General features: G+C 44.9%; 1 protein-coding gene across 2 annotated transcripts in view; it reads left to right on the top strand.

Annotated features, from left to right (window-relative positions):
• EDEM3 (ER degradation enhancing alpha-mannosidase like protein 3) overlaps nt 1-20,725 on the top strand; it is a 254,529-nt gene that overhangs the window by 159,012 nt on the left and 74,792 nt on the right. For both annotated transcript variants that reach the window (XM_033916146.1, XM_033916145.1), the window contains one exon: nt 12,760-12,884. In XM_033916146.1, coding sequence (XP_033772037.1) covers nt 12,760-12,884 — 125 coding nt within the window. The remainder of the gene's footprint in view (nt 1-12,759; nt 12,885-20,725) is intronic.

Genomic DNA, 20,725 nt, shown 5'->3' with positions numbered 1-20,725 from the left:
TGCTTCTTTAGCTTCCAGCTGGCTTAGGGCTCTCTCTGACCAGGGGGTAGTTGCCCTAGTTGCACTATTCCTGCCATGTGTGACTGAAGTATTCTGTTAACTTGATTTTTCTATGTAGCATTCTGTAGTAATTTGACTTCAGTTTTCTCAATAGTGGAGGGGATATCTGTGAGGGGGAAACAAGGGTTTTGTTGATCCTTGCTCTGTTTTATTTGTGATTTATAAAATGACAATTGTACAGAATATTGTTTCTTTTTATACTTTAATAAAATAAGTTCAATATAAAGCTATGCGGATGGGATCAGATGGTTTGCAAGGATGGGGACCGAGCTCGTGTGGATGGGACAGGGACATGGTCGAGCTCGTGTGGATGGGACGGGGACAAATTTTTTCCCTATATCATTCTCTACTCCTAATACTAATAAAAATAATCTACCTTTTACTATTTATCTGTATTTTATTGAAAGCTGTTTAGTATTTTTCTGTGGAATAGCACTTTATTTCACAGGTGATAGAGATGTAATAAATATGAAGATAATCTTTGTGTATAAAAGACATATAAATGTTATGTGTAGAAGTTATAAAAAGTACACAGGGAAGAGTGTGGGCATGTTCACTCGCAGCATTAAAAGTGTTTATATTGGGTGATAGGTGGCTAAAAGGCTGTATTGCACTTAAGCTGCACTTCAGTTCAGCTGTATTAAAATGTCCCCCTTGTCCTTGGGAATGTAGTGTTAAATTGTACGAGTAGTATGATAAGACATAAGGCAGTAAAATAAACTGGAGATTGTTGCAGTTGTCAAGGTCTCGCTGCATCTGGGTAGGTAGAACCGGCATTTCAGCCATCATGCTGTAGCTATCTTCAAGGTATGCTGTGAGGTCTGCAATCTATCTTTATATATACTGGGTTCTCTAACCTGATGGGATTTGAGGTAATTGAGGCAGGAAAATACGTTGGTCATGCTAAAGAAAAATAACATCAAAACAGCCTACAGTGCACCGCAGAGCCTTACATTAACACACACACATGTAAAAGACTGGTTACCCCTGTTCCAAACCCCTGGAGTGTACAAAATCTCATACAGTTGTGGCCAATCCTACATTGGTGAAACTGGATGCACCATAGAGGAAAGGCTGAAAGAGCACAAGAGACACCATAAGCTGTGCAACACAGAAAAATCAGCTGTAGCCCTCCAAGGAAACTGGTCATACAATTAGATTTGAGAACACAAAAGTCCTAGAGAAAGAAGACTATTGATGGCCAAGAAGACTCAAAGAGGCAATAGAGATAGCAAAATACCCAATAACAATGGAGAGTTCTCCATAAATATTGACAGGTGTTCATCCAAATGAAATTGTGCAAAAAAGACTAATGCCGAGGACAAATGACTTCTCCTGCTATCTCAAAGTTTCTAGCCTTGATTCCGGAACTTGGAGGCTTGGCGGATGACTGGCTAGCAGTTGAGCTCCCTCTTCTGAGCATCATTTATTAGAATTTAAAGCAACAATTTTTATCATATTTAATTTGAAATCCTTGGAAATGACATCAACTAAACAGAAGTTACAAGAAACTCCTGCTAAATCTGCAGGAAAGACTAAAAGAAGATTCACAGACTCCCAGCGGGATTCCTTTGCCTATGGATGCCTTAGAGATAATAGAAGTAATGGAAGAATTAAGGAACATTAATTTCAATTTAATTGAAATGAAGAAAGAGATGAATCTTATGAACTGCAAGTTTGATATATTAAATAACAGAATGGACAAGATGGAAAACAGAATGGAAAAAAATTGAACATATACAACAAAACTACAAAGAAGATCATAACATATTAAAGGAAATGAATAAAAAAATGATAGATCTGGAAAACAGATCTAGAAGACAGAATTTAAGAATAATTGGATTAAAGGAGCTGAGGGGAAAAAACATGATTTCCTTTTTAGAAGATGTATTATCAAAAATTATTTCCTTCATGGCCTCTGGTGGGTAGAGTCCTTTGCATTGCTCGACATGCAGACCACGTGATTCTGGTGGCTCCAGACTACCCCATGCACCCGTAGTACACAGATCTGAAGCAGCTTCTAGTGGCAGATCTTCTTCCTCTGTCCCTATTGCCTGACCTTCTGACTCGGGGTTTTATACCCATGTTCGATCCAGGTCCCTTTTGTCTTATGGCTCGGCTTTTGAATGGGATCGCCTAAGTAAGAAAGGATATTCTGATAAGGTGATTTCTACTCTTTTAGGTTCTCTGAGACTTTATACCTCTCAAGCCTATGTGCGCATTTGGCGTCTTTTTGAGGAGTGGTGTTTGGCTTGCAGAGTGGTGCCCTTTCGAGCATCTTTGCCTCACATTTTGGAGTTCTTACAGAATGGCCTGGAGCGGGGCCTTGCCGGGTCCTCTCTGTGGGTTCAGGTGGCAGCCTTGTCGTCTTTCACGATCTGTTGCATGGTTGGTGCTTGGCCTTTTCTCAAGATGTGGTCCATTTCTTGAGAGCTGTGAAATTGATCCATCTTCCAGTTCATCCTTCAGTTCCAGCCTGGGATCTCAATCTGGTGCTTTCAGTATTGGTTCATCTTTCTTTTGAGCCTCTCGCTCCTGCACGTTGAATGACATTACTCTTAAGGCTGTGTTCTGGTGGTCATTACTTCTGCGAGACGTGTTTCCGAACTGTAAGCCTTTTTGGGTAGGCTATAAGAACATAAGAATAGCCTTAGATAAAATTGCCCCTAAACGAAATAGCAAAAGCTGCGCAAATAAATATAACAAATGGTTTGACACCGAACTTCTAAAAATGAAACGACTAGTAAGATGACTAGAAAGAATTTGGAAAAAACAGGAAAATTGTCAGACCGGAACAACTGGAGATCCAACATAAAAATCTACAAACAACTGATAAAAGACAAACATAAAGCATTTTACTCTTCCAAAATCGACTTATCTAACACTAGCTCAAAAGGAATCAATACAAAAGAGCTGTTCAACTTGGTTACAAATCTATTTTTTTTTTTTTTTTTTGTAACTGTTTATTTATGACAAGAGAAAAACAGCACAGCAAAACATCAGGAAGATCCAACAACAATACAGGCAGGCAATCTGCAGAACAACAAACCTCCTGATGTCACCCCCTCACCCCCACCCCCGCCCCCCCCCCCCCCCCCTACCCCCCTAGTGACAGCACCCTGCTCCCCCCATAAACCCAAGAACACCACCAATAGGCACAATGACACCCCAACGTGAGGAAAAGTGGAAAAATCAGAAAAGAAGTGGACCAAAGGTCACAGACCCCCAATAGGAACCCCAAGAAGACAAACCCCCACAAAACCCATCCGGCCGGAGCCAATACCTCAGCTGACAACAGAACTATTCCTCCCCAGACCCTCCATTGCCAAGTATCTCCCCCAAATATCGTGATATTGCTGCCATTTTCTAGTCAACAGGGCCGAGAGCCGATATTTCTCACACACCCAACCCAATTTCTCTCGCACCAGAGCCAAAGTAGGGGAAGCAGTACTGCGCCAATGTTGAGCCACAGTCAGCCTAGCCGCTGTAAAAGCCAAGCGCTCCAATCTATCCTGGGTGTCATCTACCCCTCCAGAGGGAAACCCCAACAAGGCCACCTCAGCTCTTTTCGTGAGAGGCACTTGAAGGAGAGCCCCCACATACTTAAACACCTGGCTCCAGAAGTCTTGAATGGAGGGGCAACTCCACCACATATGAAAGAATGTTCCCCGCTGCCCACATCCCCTCCAACAGAAGTCTGTGCCCGTAGCGGACATCTTGCTCAGAGTCACTGGGGTGAGATACCAGCGCACCAGCATTTTAAGCGCATTCTCCACCAACATAGGGGCCACAGCTAAATGGTGTATCCTAGACGAAATAGTTTCCCACAGAGATGCCTCAAACACCTGCCCCAAGTCCCCTTCCCAAGCCAGTAAATACGGAGGCTTCCGGTCCTTATCCTGATGCACCCATTTATACAGCAGCGAAATGCAACCTCTACGCACTGGGTACCCCAAAAGCTGCTCAAAGTCGGAACAGCTATAAGCTGCAACATCTGCCCTTTTAGCCTTCTGCAAATAACTTTTCACTTGTAGATACGGGAAGAGGTCCTTAGAATCAAGCTGGTAAAGCTTTTGGATCTCTGGAAAAGCACAAATGGACTCTCCCTCTATAAATTGGCCAAAGTACTGCAACCCTTTCCTTGCCCACCGCACAAATATCCCCCCATCTCTGCCCGGTACGAAATCAGAGGCAGTGCACAATGGCAAATGATGCAACCCCTTACTACGACCCAAGAGTTTGCCAGCCTCTCCCTTCCACACCCTCATTGTCCAATTAGTAAACGGGTTAGAAATGCTTCCCAACTCCTGTGCCCCCAAGTCCCCCCACATAAGCGACCCTAGGGTACGAGCCCCCCCCCGAGCCACTCAAAACTCCCTGCTCTACCTGCACCCACAACTTCAAAGATGGCGCATGCCACTCCACTCCCGCTCGGAGTTGAGCCGCGCGGTAGTAATGCTCCAAATGGGGGAGTCCCAGACCCCCTTCTGCTTTAAACTTGAACATGGCCCATTGAGCCACCCTGGGTCGTCTACCTCCCCACACGAATCGTAAAAGATTCCGCTGCCATCGGAGAAGATACTGTCTAGGGACCTCAATAGGCAAAACCTGAAAAAAATATAAGAACTTCGGCAGTACCAACATCCTAATAACCTCCATGCGCCCCATCCAAGACACATATAATGAGGCCCACCGATCCATATCCCTAGCTAGGGATGCTACCAAAGGAATATAGTTAAGCTGAAATAGGGATGTCCAATCCACCCCCAACTGAATACCCAGATATCGTATAGGGCCCTTAACCCACCGAAAGGGGACCACCCTCTGAATACACGGAATATCCACTACCGGGACCGATATATTAAGTATCTCCGTTTTTGTCATATTGGCTTTAAAGCCTGATAAAGCCCCATAGTCTGTCATAAGATCCTGAAGGGATCTAAGGGACTCCGCCGAGCCCTCCACAATTGCTAAAATATCGTCAGCAAATAAGGACAATTTATGCTCACCCCCTTGAACCCGTACGCCCTTCACCCCAGTGGCTAGTCGGATCTTTTGCGCAAGAGGCTCAATCACCAAAGCAAAAAGCAAAGGTGAGAGCGGACAACCCTGTCTCGTTCCCCGCCTGAGCTCAAAAGGAGCAGAGTATACCCCATTAATTTTCACACACGCCAGAGGTCCGTTATACAAAGACAGAATCCAAGACACATATCTGGCCCCCAGACCTACATGGCGAAGAACTGCCTCCATAAAACGCCAATCCACGCGGTCAAAGGCCTTCTCGGCATCCACCGCCACTGCTACCCAAGGACCTCCACTACGTCGGGCCTGCCAAATCAAGTTCAAGACTTTGCGGATTCCATCTGCCGCCTGCCTTCCCCCTATGAATCCCACCTGATCTGGGTGAATAAGTGTCGGCATGTGAGGGGATAAACGATCAGCCAGCACTCGAGCCAAAATTTTGGTATCAATACCCAACAGTGAGATAGGCCTGTAGCTCCCACACTGAGTGGCATCCTTCCCAGGCTTTGGTAAAATCGTGATCCCAGCCAGCCGCATATAAAAGGGCAATTGGGCTCCCTCTCTCAGATTATTATATAAACGCACCAACAATGGAGCCACCAATGTAGACATCTTCTTATAAAACAACCCCGTGAACCCATCTAAGCCCGGTGATTTCCCCGGTCTCAATTGTCTAATCACATTATGTACTTCCTCCAACGTAATGTCCTCATCCAGCCCCTGCGCTTCACAGGCCGTAAGGGATGCCAAGCCCAAATCCTGAAGATACTTCCCAATTTCTTCCCCCGACCCCTGACTCTCTGGCGTATAAAGCTGCTGATAGAATTCACGAAATCGTGCATGAATAGCCCCCTCAGCTGTCAATGTTTGTCCCGAGCCATCCTTAATAGCCATAATATTAGACTGCGTCTGCTGCAGGCGCAGACGATGAGCCAGCAATTTCCCCGCTCTATTACCAGATTCAAAGAACCTTAAACGAAGACGTTCAAGATTGAATTGAATCTCCTCATCCTCCATCTTCCCCAATTCTGCCCGAACTTCCCTTATCCGAAGCCCAAGGGGAGCTCCCCCCTGGCCCCTCTTATGTTGATCTACCAGTTGACGTAAAGTCTCTCTCAGACTCCGTTCCTTCTGCAATTGAAGCCTCTTTTTATGAGCGGCCATAGAAATAAGCTCCCCCCGCAGTACGGCCTTCAAACTTTCCCATATTGTTACCGGAGAGTAGGAATCAACATTATTATTCTCCAAAAAGTCCTCAATAACCTGCTCCACCTTGCGGACCAGCTGCGGATCTTTCAATAAACTATCATTCAATCTCCAGTAGTGATCCCCTACTCTCGAAGCACCCCATCGCACATCCATCCAAATGGGAGCATGATCTGACCAGCCAATGTCCCCAATGGAGGACCCCATTAGTCTACCCCCCCATCCCTTATCCAGATACAGCATGTCAATTCTAGTATAGACCCCATGAACAGGGGAGTAGTACGTATAATCTTTATCCATGCAATGCTGAGATCTCCACCCATCTACAATATTGAGTACGTCAACCAAGTGTTTAAGGCGTTTCCTATCGGACTTAAGCCGGTCCCCTCCAACCCCCGTAGAGTCCCACCTGGGATCCATAACTAAATTAAAATCCCCTCCCACAATCACCGACCCCTTCTTAACCTGCAGTACCTTGGCCAATACCTCATCGAAGAAAGAACCCTGTTTAGAATTCGGGGCATATAAATTCACCAGGGTGACTACCTCCCCATTTATCTGCCCCACCCAAATCACCCATCGCCCCCTCTCATCCCTCCATTCCCGTTCATGCACGATCTTAAGACGTTTAGCAAACAAAATGCCCACCCCTGCCTTTTTCCTTTCTTTCCTATTGGAGGCCCAGACCCTCCCCGGATATTCTCTATATTGTACCAGCTTCTCCCCAGGGCGCACAAAATGAGTTTCCTGAATGAAGCTGATATCAATACGCAGCCTTTTCAACTCCTTCAACAAGAGCTGGCGTTTACGTGGCATATTGAGGCCCTTAACGTTAAAACTGCCCAATCTCAAAGAATCAGGTCCCATAACCCAAGAATCCTACCCCACACCCTGCACCCCTCTTCCCCTTCCCCCCACTCCAGATCCAAAAGCCCATGCTGTCACCTACCCTGCCCCCTATCCCCACCCCCCACCAACCCCACCCCCCTCCCAACCCTACCCATATCCACCTGCTCCTCAGCCCTCCCATGACTCCGGGTGACCCCAGCTCATGAACCCCTCATCCATTCCCCCTCCCCTCCCCAGCCCCCCAACAAGCAATCATCCTCAGTCACACTCCCATAGGCACCCTCTCATACTCACCCCCATGAAGAAAACCCCTCACATCCAACCCCCCACACAGTCCCAGCCACACATCTACCCAGTCACGGCATTGAAAGTCCCAATTGTCCAAGTGCAGCCAAGCAGGATCCGCCATTGCTCACTCGTCATTGCTCACTCGCCAGTGCCATTGGAAGGTCCAGCTCCGCGTCTTCCATATGGTTCCTCCACCTCTCGACCACCAGCACCCGGCTTTCGTGACCTGGTCACACGCTCTCTCCAGCGAAATTTCTCTGACTGCTGGGTCCCTTGCCGGTCCGACATCAGAACCTCTCCAGTAAGGATCCCCTCCTTCCGCAACAGTTTGCCAGCCTCCGCTACAGTGGTCACTTTCTTATGGGCACCGTTAATAGTGAGAAGGAGCCCAAAGGGGAACAGCCATCTATATCTGAGGTTGTTCTGCTTCAGGATCATCACGATCGGGCGAAACTCTCTCCTGCGTTGCAAAGTAATAGCAGAAAGGTCCTGAAACACCTCCACTTTATGGGTCTTCCACTCAAACGACCCCAGATCACGGGCCTTGCGCACCATCCACTCCTTGTCGGCAAAATTGTGGAGACATGCAATAATGTCCCTTGGATAGTCATCTCGCTTGGGTCCCAGTGTGCGATGAGCCCGGTCCACTTTCAAGACCCCACTGGGTTCTCCGCCGTCGTCAGCCAAGGAGAAGAGAGATTGATATATCTCCTGCACCACCTTCACCGCATCTGCATAATTCACCGATTCAGGTACACCGCGGATGCGGACATTATTCCGGCGGGACCGGTTTTCCAAATCCTCCACCCGGTGGTAACAGTCCTGCCAGTCCTTTTGGGCTGCCTCAAATGCCCCACTCAGATTTTGTACCACCTCCTCCTGCTCCCCCATTCTCCTTTCAGTCTCCTCCACTCTCCCCATGAGGTCGGCTATTTCCCTCTTGATTTCCTTCACTGCGTCCCGGATTTTCTCTTTGACACCAGCAACCTCCTGCTTAATGTCACAAACCCATTGCTGGAGGTCTGCTTTAGTCACAGCTGCGGAAGAGGAATCCATTCTCCGCAGTCTCGGAGAAGCCCCCCTCTCCGACTCTTCATCGGACCCGCTCTCCCCGGACTCATGCTGGGACGCGCACGAGGCTCCGCGCAACTGGCGCAGGCCGCTCTTTTCTGGCGCCTTCTCGTGCGGTCTCCCTTCGTCGGGTTTCTTTTTAGACGGCATATTACGAATCCGCTCAGCTGCACTCGCTCTGCTCACCGGGTGCCCAGCTCGCTACCGCGGCGTGCCTGCTCCTGATCGGGGGAACGTTAGCTCGAGGATCAGAGCTCCGGCTCTAACCCGCCATTCAGGGTGATGACGTCACCGGAAGTCGGTTACAAATCTATTTGACACCACACGCTACACTCAACTCGTGCACAATATTAAACTACATTCAGCAAATGATTTAGCACAGCATTTCGATTCAAAAATTAAAAACCTAAGAAACAACTGTTTGACAAATGACATTAATGAACATCAAATAGCTAACATACAAGGAAATGAAATACCAGTGGATATGATCTGGAGTTCCTTTCAAGATTTAGAATGGAATAATTATATCAAATTATATAACAAATACTCTAAATCATACTGTGTTTTTGACTCACGTCCCACAGAAATTATGAAAGCAGCTCCATTAGACTTTAAACTATCTTTGCTGAATTACTTAACCGATAACCTAAAAAATGGAAAATTCCTCACTAATAATGGTCACATAATAATAACCCCAATTCAAAAAAAATAGTAAAGAATCATCAGCACTAGTAACCTCAATCTGGTTTTAGACCTTTGTTCAGCACTGAGACAGTAATTGCGGCTATCTTGGATAATCTGCATCTCTTGTTCAGTAGGGGCCTTAATGCCCTGATCATGCAATTCGATATGAGCTCTGCCTTTGACTTAGTGGACCATGGGAAACTGCTACAATTGGCATCAGGGAAGAGGTGTTAGACTGGTTTCGAGGTTTCCTTATGTCCCGTACCTATCAAGTACATTTCAATTACGATCTCTCTGATACCTGGAGCAATCCATCTGGCGTATCGCAGGGGTTACCACTATCCTCATTGCTTTTCAATGTCTACATGTCCTCATTAGGTGCGCAATTGACCCAACTGGGGATAAAACTATTTTGTTACGCAGATGACTTTATGATCATCATCCCATTTGCTAACTCTCTCTAGGAAGTTACTCCCAAGGCAACAGAAGTACTAAATTTGATGGAGCAATGGATGACTGAATTCAGACTGAAACTTAATTCAGAAAAAACAAAATTTTTCATAGCTTCGCTACACCCGCGTGACACCAAAACATCACTATGCATCAATAAACTTAGTTATCCTATTCAATCTACTATTAAGGTATTGGGTATAACACTAGACCAGAGCATAACCATGAAAGACCAGGTAGACTCCTTAATCAGAAAGGGTTTTTTCACTCTCTGGAAGCTTCAGTCCATTAGAGCATATTTTGATATTTCAGCATTTAGAATTCTGGTGCAATCCCTCGTACTGAGTCAACTTGATTACTGTAATATTTGCCAATTTCCCAAAAGAATATGTGATGATTACAACTGGTGCAAAATGCAGCAGTCAAACTGATTTTCGGGCTGAAGAAGTTCGATCATGTAACACCTTACTACCGACTGCTGCATTGGCTGCCGATGGAGGCACGTGTGAAGTTTAAGTTTGATTGTTTTTGCTTTAAGGTACTATTTGGTCTAGTCCCTAAATATGTAACTGACCTTTTCTCTTTCTCAGCTAACAGACATAAGAGAAGCTCACATTTAAATTTTAGAAGATGTAAACTTAAAAGACATCATCAACACCTTTTCTCACATCAGGCAGCATTATGGGGTAAAGATCTAGAACAATTGCTTACGCCTACTACTCATGGGGAATTTAGGAAACGCCTAAAAATATGTCTGTTCCTGAAGTATCTAGGCAGCTGACCCGTACATTTCTTACTCCACAATAACTGATCCCTAGAGCTGTTAAATCACTAGCTTTTAATTCAGTTAAGTCCACTCAATTTGTACCATCTTTTAATTGTTGTAAACCGCATAGAACTTCATGGTCCTGCAGTATATAAACTGTTATTATTATTATTACTGGGTCAGACCAGTGGTCCATCAAGCCCAGTAGCCTGTTCTTACAGTGGCCAATCCAGATACCTAGTTATCCTGGCCAAAATCCAAAGAGTAGCAATATCCAGGGTAAGCAGTGGCTTCCCCCATGTCTTTTTCAATAACAGACTATGGACTTTTTCTCCAGGAAATTGTCCCAATCTTTCTTAAAACCAGCTACACTGTTACCACAACCTCTGCCAATGTGTTCCAAAGCTTAGCTATTCTCTGAGTGAAAAAAAATGTCCTCCTATCGGTTTTAAAAGTATTTCCCTGTAACTTCATCAAGTGTCCCCTAGTTTTTGTAATTTTTGACAAAGTGAATAATCGATTCACTTTTACCCGTTCTACTCCACTCAGGATTTTATAGACTCGTATCTCCCCTCAGCCGTCTCTTTTCCAAGCTGAAGAACTCTAACCTTTTTAGTCTTTCCTCATACTAGAGGAGTTACATCCTCTTTATCATCTTGGTCACTCTTATTTGAACCTGTTCTAGCGCCACTATATTTTTCTTGAGATAAGGAGACCAGATGAGGTCACACCATGGAACGATACAGGGGCATTATAACATTCTTAGTCTTGTTAACCATCCCTTTTTTAATAATTCCTAGCATCCTGTTTGCTTTTTTGGTTGCTGCCGCACATTAGGCAGAAGGTTTCATTGTATTGTCTACAACGACACCCAGATACTCCCTTCCTGGAGTTCTCTAGGGAGCGGTCGTGCTGCACCCTGTTCCCTCCATTCTTCCTAAGGTCATCTCTCCCTTTCATATAAACCAGTCTGTTGCCCTTCCGGTCTTGGATAGTCGAGAGGACTCGGTGGAGCAGAGGCATTTGCGCAAGTTGGATTTCCATAGGGTCCTTCGTGCTTATGTTCAGCGTACCCAGGAGTTCCGTAAATTGGATCATTTTTTTGTTTTTATTGCGGGCCTTCATAAGGGGGCGGCACTTCTAAGGCTACCATTGCAATCTGGATCAAGGAGGCTTATCGCTTCAGTGTACCTTCTTCAGAAGAAAACCGTTCCGGATTTCCCCAAAGCTCATTCCACTCGGGGTCAGGCACCTTTTTGGGCTGAGTCTTCTCTTGGGCCTCCGGTGGATATTTGTAAAATGATGATTTGGTCTTCTCTCCATTCCTTTGTTCGCCTCTACCGTGTGGATGGTCAGGCTTGTCAGGACGCGGTGTTTGGTGAGCGTGTTTCTGTGGTGGCCTTTTGGGGACCCCACCCATAATGAGTACTGCTATGGTACGTCCCATCTGTTCTGTGCTGATCTGGAGGGACGCTAAAGAAGGAGCAATTAGGTTCTTACCCTCCAGACTGGCACAGACCCCACTGTCGTTCTTGTTGAAGTTTTTCACGAAGAGTACGGGGGTTTTTTTTGTGGGTTTTTTTGGTCTAGTTTTTGGGGAACATGTTAAATATAAATTGCTAAATAATTAACTGTATAAGAGCAGCGGCATTGGTTCAGCTGGTTTAGCTGGCGAACTGTGGGAATGTTGAAGGTTTTCCCTGATCATTATCCAACTGTGTGATTATGTCATTTTAGCAGATATTTATTCTCTGGCCTTTGGGGCATGTAGTTGTTCTGTTTTTTTGTGCTTAGTCATTTCCTGCCTGGCTATTCATCAGACTGATTGTAGATGGGACTGCACAGCTCACTTCTACTACAGAGGAGCGTAAACCCATCTGTTCTGTGCTGGTCTGGAAGGACTAAAATAAATAAAATTAGCAGATAAGAACCTAATTTCCCCTTGTAGACCTTGCAGTCCTTGCAGCATACCCTGAAGAAAGCCACAGCATGATGGCTGAAATGTTGGTTCTACCAACTCAGACGTGGTGAGACCCAGACAACTGCAACAATCATGACATAAGCCACGGAAACCTAAGAGAGTGTAAAACTTTGGAGAGTATTTTGCTGAAGAGTTGGCTGGCTTGTGGAAGAGTTAAAATGAAATATGGCTTTAGTAGTAACTTTTGACAGGACAGACAACACTTTCAATGATTTATAGCCTCTTCACTGTTTTTATATAAACATAGAAACTAAATGGGAGATGGAGAATCAGTGTAGAATTTAAATAGCATTTAAAGAGCTCCAGGAGATGGGATTGGTTTAGGGCAGTGATGTTTCACAACACGATAATGTTTTTATAGCAATATATTCATGCTTAACAGGCTACAGGAGATCCATACTACCTAGAAGTAGGAAAAACTCTCATTGACAATCTAAATAAATATGCTCGGGTACCCTGTGGTTTTGCTGCTGTTAAAGACGTCCGTACAGGAAGCCACGAAGACAGGTAGCAATTTTCTTTCTTTCTTTAATAAAACTAAACAGCATATATACAGTAACAGAATAAAAACACTATATTGGTGCATTAACCTATCACTGTAAGGGGGATAGTTTCAAGTTTATTTAAATTTTGATATACTACCCAAAGGATTCACCTTATGAGCAGTTTATAATATATCTGCCATCAAGTTTCTATGTTCTGTTTTGAGATCTTTCTGTTATATAAACACAGGAATCTGTATGATAGGTGATCAATCTGTGCTCACAAACTGTTGCAGAAGGATATCAGTCATATCTTTCAGTTCCTCCTCCTTCACCAGTGGAGTATAGTGCCGCCTTCAGTTTTTCCTTGAGCAAGCGAACTGAGAAGGTGTGTTCTGATTTTCTCTGTTTGGTTTTTTATTTTCAGGTATTTTTCTTCTGTTTTGTGAGGCTTTGGTGTCAAGAGGACCCCCACATTTGGGGCTGCTATACCTGGGAGATGACATAGACTCTGCAAGGGCAGACTGCAGCTCACAAGGCAACTCCCAGGTGTACCTGTTGAGCCAGTCTGTGTTGTGCTTCTTTGAGGCTCGGGGTCCATTTCCCTGGGAGCCAGCTTGCCTTCTGATGATAGAGGCTTGAGCAAAGGCTGTGGGGCCTCTGAATGAATCCCTGCTGGGTTTCAAAGAGCCGGCTACTTTTTAATCTCCACCTGTTGCGCTGTGAGGATTTGTGGGGGTGGAGTCTTCAGTCAGTGTCAGATTGGCAGCTTAAAGATCTCCAGTTGTGGACTGATTTCAACAAGGATTTGAGGCAGAAAGTCTTCTCCACTCAGTCAAGCTGAAGCAAAGCTGACACAGGCAAGCACCAGCACAGCACTGTGAGTACAACCTATTATTCCCTATGGGGAAAATGGGAAGGGGGGTGTTCAGAAAAAGTTATTTTTAAGGGTTTCTTTGGCCAGAGCTAGGGTCCTCCAAAACCCCTTTCCCTGAATTTTTTTTAACTTCGGGGGAGCCCCTACAGGCTGTTTCTGATGTGCATTTGTTGGCGGCGACCATCTTGGATTTTAAACTTTTTTTTTTTCCCCCCCTAAAGCCTCTAGCTGCCTCAAAATCGACTGGGATGGACTCAGGCTATTCTGCCTCTATATCAGCACTGAATGGTTGGCTAAGAAACATCCATGTACCACGTGCCGTGGGGCATGCGAAAGAGGGTAGGAGCCTTGGGCTCGGCCTCCTCTGAGTCCTCTAGGGCTGGGGAGCTGCAGGGGGTCCTAGTGGTAGGAAGACCACAAACAGCGAAGGTGCAAAACACAAGTGTGTGGATGCTTGTGGAGCCCAAGAGAAGTCAGTCTGAGATTCTGTAGGGGTTTATGGGGGCACCTGTTCAAGGATTTACTCCAGAGTTTGTGAAACTAGAAAGTTCTACTTATTTGCTTATCCAAAAATTAATGGGTGTAGATATAAGACCTTCTTAGATAGGACCCTAGCATTTCAAGCTGGTAAGCAACAATCTTGATTAGGTAAATGTATTCAGCAAGTTATGTGATCTTATTGCAGTTTTCAGAAAATTAATTAAGACCACTTTGTTCGATAAGTTTATTACTTAGTGAGTTTTATTACTGAAATTCTATTTTACAAATATTTATATTTTTTACTGTATTATTGTATTTAGCTGATTGTCGAGCTCTTTATAGTGTAAACCACCTAGAACTTTTGGTTATGGCGGTATAAAAGAATAAAGTTATTATTATTATTATTATTTGACATCTCTGGGGTGCACAGCCTAGGAGCGTGTTGGCATTGAGCCAGGGTGAGTTCTCTCTTCCAGAGGTGTTACTGCCATGGAGAAAGCCGACTCCCAGACTAAGTGACCAACTGGAACAGGACTGGGAGGATTGGAGGTCGGACTCCATGCCTTTTTTTTGTCCCAGGCTCAGCTGCTTTCCTGTAGGATTCCGCTTTCCTGTCAGGAACTGGGAGTCAAGAAGCGATTAATTGCACTCGACCAAGGAGAAGATCCATTGATGCAACCTTTTTTCAAGTCAGCTACCGTCCCACATGTTACTACGGATGTGCTTAGTGAGTTGAAGTTGGAACCCCAGCAACCATCCACTTCACAGTGCACAGTTATGAGTGGCACAAATGCTCAGACCATCTTTTTTCCCACACATCTGGTCATTCAGCATTGAGAGACTCCAGAAGGCTCCCTATAGGTGGCAAAAACTATAGCCAGACTTTACCCTGTGGCTCCAGAATTTCAGCAGCTGTTGTCAGCCGAAGGTGGATTCCATGGTGCCTCAAGTAATTAAACATATCTCCCTCCCTAGTAAGGGAGGAGTGATTTTAAAGGATGTGCAAGATTGCAAGGTGGACGTGGTTCTTAAGAGATAATTTGAAGTGCTAGTTTTGGGGATCAAAGCTACAATGTCAGCCATATTTATGGCACATGCCTGCCACACTAGGTTAAGATGGAGTCCTGCTGGAGAGAAGGATGAATGCCCCAACTGATGCTGGAAGGAGTGGCTTATATGGCATATAGTTTATAGATTAGAATATTAGATTTATATGACATCATTAAAGTCATGAGCAAGATGTCGGTGTATCATTTCTGCCCACAGGATGCTCTGGATCAGGCAGTTGGCAGGTGATTCAGCCTCCAAAGCCAATTTAAGCAGACTGCTCTTCAAAGGGCAGATGCTATATGATAAGGCAGGGGTGTCCAATGTCGGTCCTCGAGGGCCGCAATCCAGTCGGGTTTTCAGGATTTCCCCAATGAATATGCATGAGATCTATTTGCATGCACTGCTTTCATTGTATGCTAATAGATCTCATACATATTCATTGGGGAAATCCTGAAAACCCGACTGGATTGCGGCCCTTGAGGACCGACATTGGACACCCCTGTGATAAGGACTTAGACAACCTTAAAGCCAGCATGGAAGATCGCCGCACTAGATCTGTGCCAGATAGCAGACCTCGCCAACCCTCTGGGAATGCAGAAGATATTTTTGTTCCTCACGACATTCCCACAATAATAATAATAATAATAACTTTATTCTTGTACTAGTCTTTAAGCCCGTTACATTAACGGGTGCTAGAACATATGTGTGTGTGTCTGTCTTTCTTTCTTTCTCTCTCTCTCCTTAGCTGCTTTCTTTCTTTCTGTCTTTCTTTTTCCTTGGCTGTCCATCACCACCCCTTGCCTGCTCCCCCTGTCCATTTTCCCTTCCTTTTACCTCCCCTGTGTCCACCACCACCCCTTCACTGCTCTCCTTATGCAGCAGCAGCCCTTCTCCCTTTGTTTTACCTCCCCCTTGTCCAGCAGCACTTCTTTCCTTCTCCCCCTGTCCAACATTAGTCCTCCGTTCCTTTTTCTTCACCCCCCCGTCCATCAGCATCTCTTTCCTTCTCCCCCTGTCCAGCAGTAGGCATCCCTTCCTTTTTTATCCCCCCTCCTCCTTCTTATCCCTATGATACTCTTACCTTGCTCTGCCCCTGATTAGAGGTTCCCGACAGCCGCCCAGTTGCTCCCATTGGAAAAGTTCCCACTGCCGCATCCCGCACCCCTCCTAACGCGGCTCCCGCTGTCCTTTCTGTCTGTCCCTGGCCCCCTTTGCCTGTCTGTCTTTCTGTGTATCTCCCTGCCCCTGTGTCTTTCTTCTTTTCTTTCTGTCTCCCTTCCTCCCTCTGTCTGTCTGTCCAAAGCAGCATTCCATCCCCCTCCATTTCCCTCCCCCCACACCAGTTCCCTGTGCACCTGCCCCTGTGTTTTTCTTATTTTCTTTGTGTTTCCCTTCCTCTCTCTGTCTGTCTGTGCAAAGCAGCATTCCCTCCCCCTCCATTTCCCTCCCCCCCCACCAGTTCCCTGTGCAGCAGCATTAGCGTTTCCTCTACCCCCCCCCTTTCCCTTCCCGCGGTCCGGACTACAAAGGTGGTGATTCCAGCAGCGCTTGCATCAGTCTCCACTTGCTGCTTCGGGTCCTTCTACTGCCCTGACATCATCAGAGACGCGGCAGAGCAAATCAGGGCAGTAGAAGGGCCCGAAGCAGCGTGTAGAGATTGATGCACACGCTGCTGGAATCGCCATTCGGGTCCACGGGAAGAGAAGGGGGTGGGCGGCAAAGGAGGAACAGAGATTGGCGGCGGCTGGAGGAACGGAGATCGTCGTCTGACTGCGGTCCGGCTTGTGGAGGCGATCGACTGGTGACGTATTAGCGCGCATGCGCACTCCTTCGGCCACAGACCTACACGCACGGAACACACAAATAGGAGTGCGCATGCGCGGCTAGCTCTTTATTATATTAGATACCGCCAACACTAGCAGTTCTAGGTGGTTCACATAAAATAGAACTGTACAATCAGTGAAAAATACAGTTATGTAAGAAAATACAATTGGATAGGAAATACAAAATAATGCTGCATTAAAACCAGTCAAATCAAGTTAAAAATTTATCAAATAGGTCTTGACTAATGTCCTGAAAGAACAGTAAGGTAAGGCTTGAGAGATAATTTCACCTAACCCAGTTTGCCTGCCTGCCTGAAATGCAAGTGTCCTTTCCAAGAATGTCTTGTATCGTCAAGTTTTTAGGTTTGGGTAGGCAAATAGATGAAAACTTTGGGTAGCCTCGGTAAACCTATACAGCTCAAAATGAGAGGAAAGGTAAATTGGAGCCAATCCGAATACTACTTTAAAGCAGATACAAGCAAATTTGAACAGAACTCTTGCCTCAACCGGTAGCCAGTGTAGTTGCTGATAAAAAGGGCTAACATGGTCATGCGTTTTCAGACAAAAATTAATCGTACAGCTGTATTTTGAACTAACCTCAGTCGTCTTAATATTTTCTTGTAGGATTCTATAATATATAGTAATAAATTTTATAGCAGCATTTGGCAAATCAGAAATAAATCAGTTTGGACATACACATCAGAGAGAAGAAAAAACTCATACAAACATGCCAACATACTTCTGTAAGTATGGCGCAGCTTCTCTAAAGAAACTCTGCCAAAGCATGGGGGTTTTATACAGAAAGTTTCTTTGTCTTAGACCATCCCCTAGCTGTGATTATGTATCACCCTATTGGAACAGATATGCTGCCTATCTAACCCACTCCTAGTCCATGCCTCCATTCTTCCCTGAGGGGCATAGCTTCTGGAACTTTCTTTTTCTTAAAGTTTCCATTCTTTACACTGGTACATCGGTATTAGTGTCTCAGTGGCATCTCTTTATCAGTTCTTAGGTTCCCGGATGGAGTGTCCTGCTGACTTACATTTTCTTTCAGCACTGTTAAATAGCTCATTGTCTTTACAGCACTGTTTGGTGTCCTTGAGAAACTCTTCACAGCAAGAAATCTATAACTCACATGCCACACATTGGCATTTCAGCATCTGAACTGAACCAGTTTGTACAAGCCCGCGACTTCAGCAACTCCAGCAAAATGCAGGAATAGGTCTCACAACCTGTAAAAGTCTCCCATAGGCTCCTGTCATCTATCTCTGATCCCAAATAGATTATGTTACAGTAATCAAGAATGGACAAAATTGTCTCTTGGACTAACAATCTAAAAGATGTAGAGTCAAAATATTTTCTGATGGTCCACAACTTCCATAAGATGAAAAAGCATTTAAGTACTACTACATGTACTGCTCAGGTTCCTCAGCTCAGAGATCTTATCAGGTATCCAGATAGAGATTTGGCAACTGCAGATGCCAGCAACCCTTGGGGTCTCATGTCAGCACAACCTCCAAGAAATCATAATGACACCAGGTCAGCAGCCGTGCCCCCATACATTGGTAGGAAGCTGTCATAATTTTGGAGGGAGTGGGAGAAAATTACCTTGGATCGTTGGGTCCTATATCTTTATTCAAGAGGATCACAAGATTGAGTTCTATCTCCCTCCTTCAGATCTGTCCATTGACTCCCTAGCTAGTCAGCTGGAAAAAAAAGACTAGGTTCTGAGCAACGGTACAAAGGCTATTGGACATTAAAGCCATAAAACCAGTTCCTGAAGAAGAATCAGACTCTGGCAGGTACTCCATATATACTTCATAATGCCCACGAAAGGCTCTAAAATCCATAAATGTGGTGCTGAGAATACTGTATTTCCACATGGAGATGGTTTGGTCCATCATTGCGGCAGTGACTCCAGAATTATATTATATTAGTTTCTTTTATTCCACCAATACCTTGCGGTTCTAGACAGATTACAAAAGGATGAGATTCTGTTCATATCCAGAAGATTACAGGGAAACTCTTGGTTTGAACATTTATAGTCTGTTGATGGAGTAAAGTTATTGGTTGTGATAAGATAATTGTTCGTATCAGGAGTTTGTCTTGATATATTTCTTGAATAACCTGATTTTTATTTCCTTCTTGAAGATTTTGTAGTTTGGTGCTGAGATTAATAAATTGGAGATGTGGCTATCTAGTTTCGCTGCTTGTGTGGTGAGTAGTCCGCCATGTATTTTTTCTTAATGCTGAATGCCTTTGATTGGGGAGTGGGTTAAGGGTGTCTTGAGTTCTCCTTGGTCTGGAAGAGTTGTTCTGAGTTAGGCGAGTGTTCAAGTAGGATGGTCCATTGCCATGTAGGGTTTTGAAGAGCATGCAATAGAATTTAAAAAGTATTTGTGCTTGTACAGGTAGCCAGTGGTGATGTGGTCAAACTTCTTCAGTGAGTAAGTAGATCAGTGAGGGCTGTGTTTTGCACTGTTTGTAGTTGTTTAATCTCATTTCAAGTTTTTCAAGTTTTTATTAGGTGTTTATATACCGCCTATCAAGGTTATCTAAGCAGTTTTACAATCGGGTATTCAAGCATTTTCCCTGTTTGTCCCGGTGGGCTCACAATCTATCTAACGTACCTGGGGCTACGGAGGACTGAGTGACTTGCCCAGGGTCACAAGGAGCAGAGCAGGATTTGAACCCACAACTCCAGGGTGCTGAGGCTGAAGCTCCAACCACTGTGCCACACACTCCTCATGGTGACGGGGCAGGGTAGGTATATGATATTGCAGTAGTCCAGTAGGCCTAGTATTAGTGCCTGGACCAGGAGTCTGAATTGTGTTCTGTCAAAGAATTTTCGGATTTGTCTTAGGTTACGCATGACTGCAAAGGTTTTCTGGACTGTTTTGTTGATATGTAGTTGCATGGTACAGCCTCTGTCTATCGTCACTCCTAGTAGTTTTAGGTTGGGTTGTTTGGGGTATGCAATGGAGTTTATTTCAAGGTTCGTTATGGTAAGGACTGTCGTTTTCGAGAAGTAGGAACTTTGTTTTGTCTGGGTTTAGTTTTAGTTTGTGGTTTTTCATTCATTGTTTTACTGTTTCTAACCTCCTCTGTTAGAATTTATGAAGGTATATCTTCATATTCCCATTTTCCGGGATCACAGCAAATTTTTGAGATTCCATGTCCTTCAAAGGCATTTCCATTTTTAGGTTGCCAATGGCCCCATGCACCCATACCTTGACTGATCAGAGCACAATCAAAGCCGGAGGGTGAGCATGTAGTATGACAGATCTCCTTCTGGATCTGGGATGGATAGTCAGCTTCAAGAACAGTCATCTAGAGCCAGTGTTTGGAGTATTTGGGAGTCTGTTTCAGTATGGTAAAGGACTGCATCTCTCTTCCTGAGTCACTCAAGCAGGAACTCAGGAAGCAAATTTCAGAACTCTTAGTGATGCCAAATACCATGTTACTTCTGAATCTATCCCCTTTCTCAGTTAGAGCACTGGTCTTTGACCTAAGGGCCGCTGCATGAGCAGACTTCTGGGCACGATGGACCACTAGTCTGACCCAGCAGCGGCAATTCTTATGTTCATCTTCATTCTATGCCCCCTCATTTCAGAGTTTCCTTTCAATTGAAAAAGG

Source organism: Geotrypetes seraphini, chromosome 12, assembly GCF_902459505.1.
Source record: "Geotrypetes seraphini chromosome 12, aGeoSer1.1, whole genome shotgun sequence".
In the NCBI taxonomy this organism is placed as follows: Eukaryota; Metazoa; Chordata; class Amphibia; order Gymnophiona; family Dermophiidae; genus Geotrypetes; species Geotrypetes seraphini.
Note: the sequence above shows the minus strand (reverse complement) of the source record. Positions and strands in the feature narration are given on the sequence as shown.